The sequence below is a fragment of the Cynoglossus semilaevis genome, chromosome Z (assembly GCF_000523025.1).
Source record: "Cynoglossus semilaevis isolate Cse_v1.0 chromosome Z, Cse_v1.0, whole genome shotgun sequence".
In the NCBI taxonomy this organism is placed as follows: Eukaryota; Metazoa; Chordata; class Actinopteri; order Pleuronectiformes; family Cynoglossidae; genus Cynoglossus; species Cynoglossus semilaevis.
Window position 1 is genome coordinate 18,921,788 of NC_024328.1, and position 2,136 is coordinate 18,923,923.

Consider the following 2,136-nt stretch of genomic DNA (forward strand, 5'->3'; position numbering starts at 1 on the left):
GACATCATATTGAACTCTGGGTTAGGAATGGGATGGCACTTCAGTTCATAGTATGAGTCAAGGCAGGTGAGCCAATACTTTTGGTAATATAGTGTATATAAACGTGTTTTGGCTAAAATTTTATTAGCAGTTTGTTAAATATTTTCTGTCCTTATACACAAATAGTTGACCATATAAGCAGGTGGATTACCATAGTTTTAGGCGAGACAGAGATGCCACATTTAAGGACCAGAAAACAAATGCACCATAGGCTACTGAACACCAATATTATAATCTACCTACTTTACAACCACAGTGCTTTACTGTAAAAGAAAAAAAATCTGTGTTGAAACAGCACATTAGTATGGACCAAAACTTCTAAGGAACATTTCTCACATCATCTTGTATGTCATAGAGGTTTAAGGTAGTCAGGTGTCACTTAACTGTGACTTTCTCTACTATGTCCTGTTTTTCTACTCCCTAGGTTTTGGATGTTTTCAGGACTAGAACAATAATATACTGTACCATAGTCTGACTAACTGAAATTTGCATTTAATTCCTGCAGGCTGCACAAGGTTATTATCTGCTACTGTCTGTGTGTATGTTGGGCTTTGTCTATGTGGAAACATCATCAGACAGCCTGAGCACCTTGGACTTATCATTCTGCTAGTAAGTCACTTGTAATCCTTTCTAACATTAATATACTTACATGCATAACTGTACATACTAAAATTATCAAGGCAGCAGTGGAAGTGTTTTCTTTTTCTGTGTGTTTCTGTGGTGTTAACATGGTATTTAAATATTGTAATTTCTTTATTTGTTACCATAATCAATATGTTTGTTTTATTTCCATTTATAAAGTGGTGGACTAGAGGTTATCTATCCAGAGCTGGACATTGACAGATGCCTTGTTATCCCAAAGGAGGGGAACCTCCGAGAGAAACTCAGCATAGAGTGGAGAGACCCACAGATATTCTACCCCGGAGCAAACATGGTAAGAGACCTGCATGTAGCAAAAACATTAAAGATAAAGATGTCTTTAATGTCCTTACACCAAACAAATGTGTGGCAAAGAAATTAAAAGGGAACTTTCCAATTTCTTTACATTCAGGCATCAGACATTCAGTATTTTAGAATAGTACTAATCTAAAATTCTGTCATATTGCAGAAGTAAGTCATAGGAGCAATTTAGTTCATACTTATTCACGTCTAGTCTTACAACAGTGTCAATTCTAGGTTGTGTAAAGATTTTGTTTTTTATATTTTTCTGTTAATGAGAAGAAAGTAAAACAGGCTGTATGTATTTTCCTGCTTGGATCCTCACTGTGGTTTAGGTTGAGGCTGTACACACTCCTCACATCACCCACAGATTTAATGCATATACCAGTATCATGCAATGTCGATGTTTATTTATTTTAAAATCCACCTTAAATATTATTAACAAAAAATATATATTCGGTAATGTATGGGGATAACCCATGAACTGAATAATGATTCCCATGTGTTAATGTATCGAGTCGAACCTGCATTTGCTCACTGTGGACACTAGAGGACAATAGTGCATTTATGATGCAGCAAAACGTCAAGAGCAGGTTCTAATAAAAGAGCAGGTCATAATAAACTCACAGGAATGGAAGTGTATCAAGTTTGTTTATCACTACTTAATAAATGAAAAAGCAACAAAATCCCTTTATGAAAATTCAAAACATTAGTCCATTTAACACTTTTGAGGAGCAGGTTACCTGCCGCGACCTTGTATTAAGTAATGGTTTATATCACCAGAGGGTGGTGCTATAGAACTATACGTTAAAAGCAACCTGTGCGACGTGTCTGCACTTCACATTATACTATTTGTGTTTTATTAGTTGTACAGTTGATTGCAGAAGTGAAGTTTTGCCACTTTATAGTCAGATGGTCAGAAAAATCAATAGAACGAGCTCCAATGCAATGCACATGAAAAAATCATATGATAAATTGTCTTTAATTTCACATAATAGGACTAAATTGTTTTGAAGTTTCTCTGCTAAATTCTGTGTCAATGCTACATTAAGATATGAAAAATGAAGAATTATCAGTAACAGAGTGTTTTCGGTACTTCGGCAACTTAAAATATTACATAGTATCTATATTGTGTATATAGTGCAGAAACAAGTGTAT

General features: G+C 34.9%; 1 protein-coding gene across 2 annotated transcripts in view; it reads left to right on the plus strand.

Moving 5' to 3' along the window:
* The window catches only part of pebp4 (phosphatidylethanolamine binding protein 4), a 60,381-nt gene that overhangs the window by 2,244 nt on the left and 56,001 nt on the right, over positions 1-2,136 (plus strand). The window contains exons 1-3 of one of the 2 annotated variants that reach the window (XM_025053148.1): positions 13-66; positions 545-648; positions 841-973. In XM_025053148.1, coding sequence (XP_024908916.1) covers positions 581-648; positions 841-973 — 201 coding nt within the window. In that variant the 5' untranslated portion in view covers positions 13-66; positions 545-580. Of the gene's footprint in view, positions 1-12; positions 67-544; positions 649-840; positions 974-2,136 lie in introns of those variants that run through there. The other variant, XM_008336767.3, reaches the window with a different exon arrangement.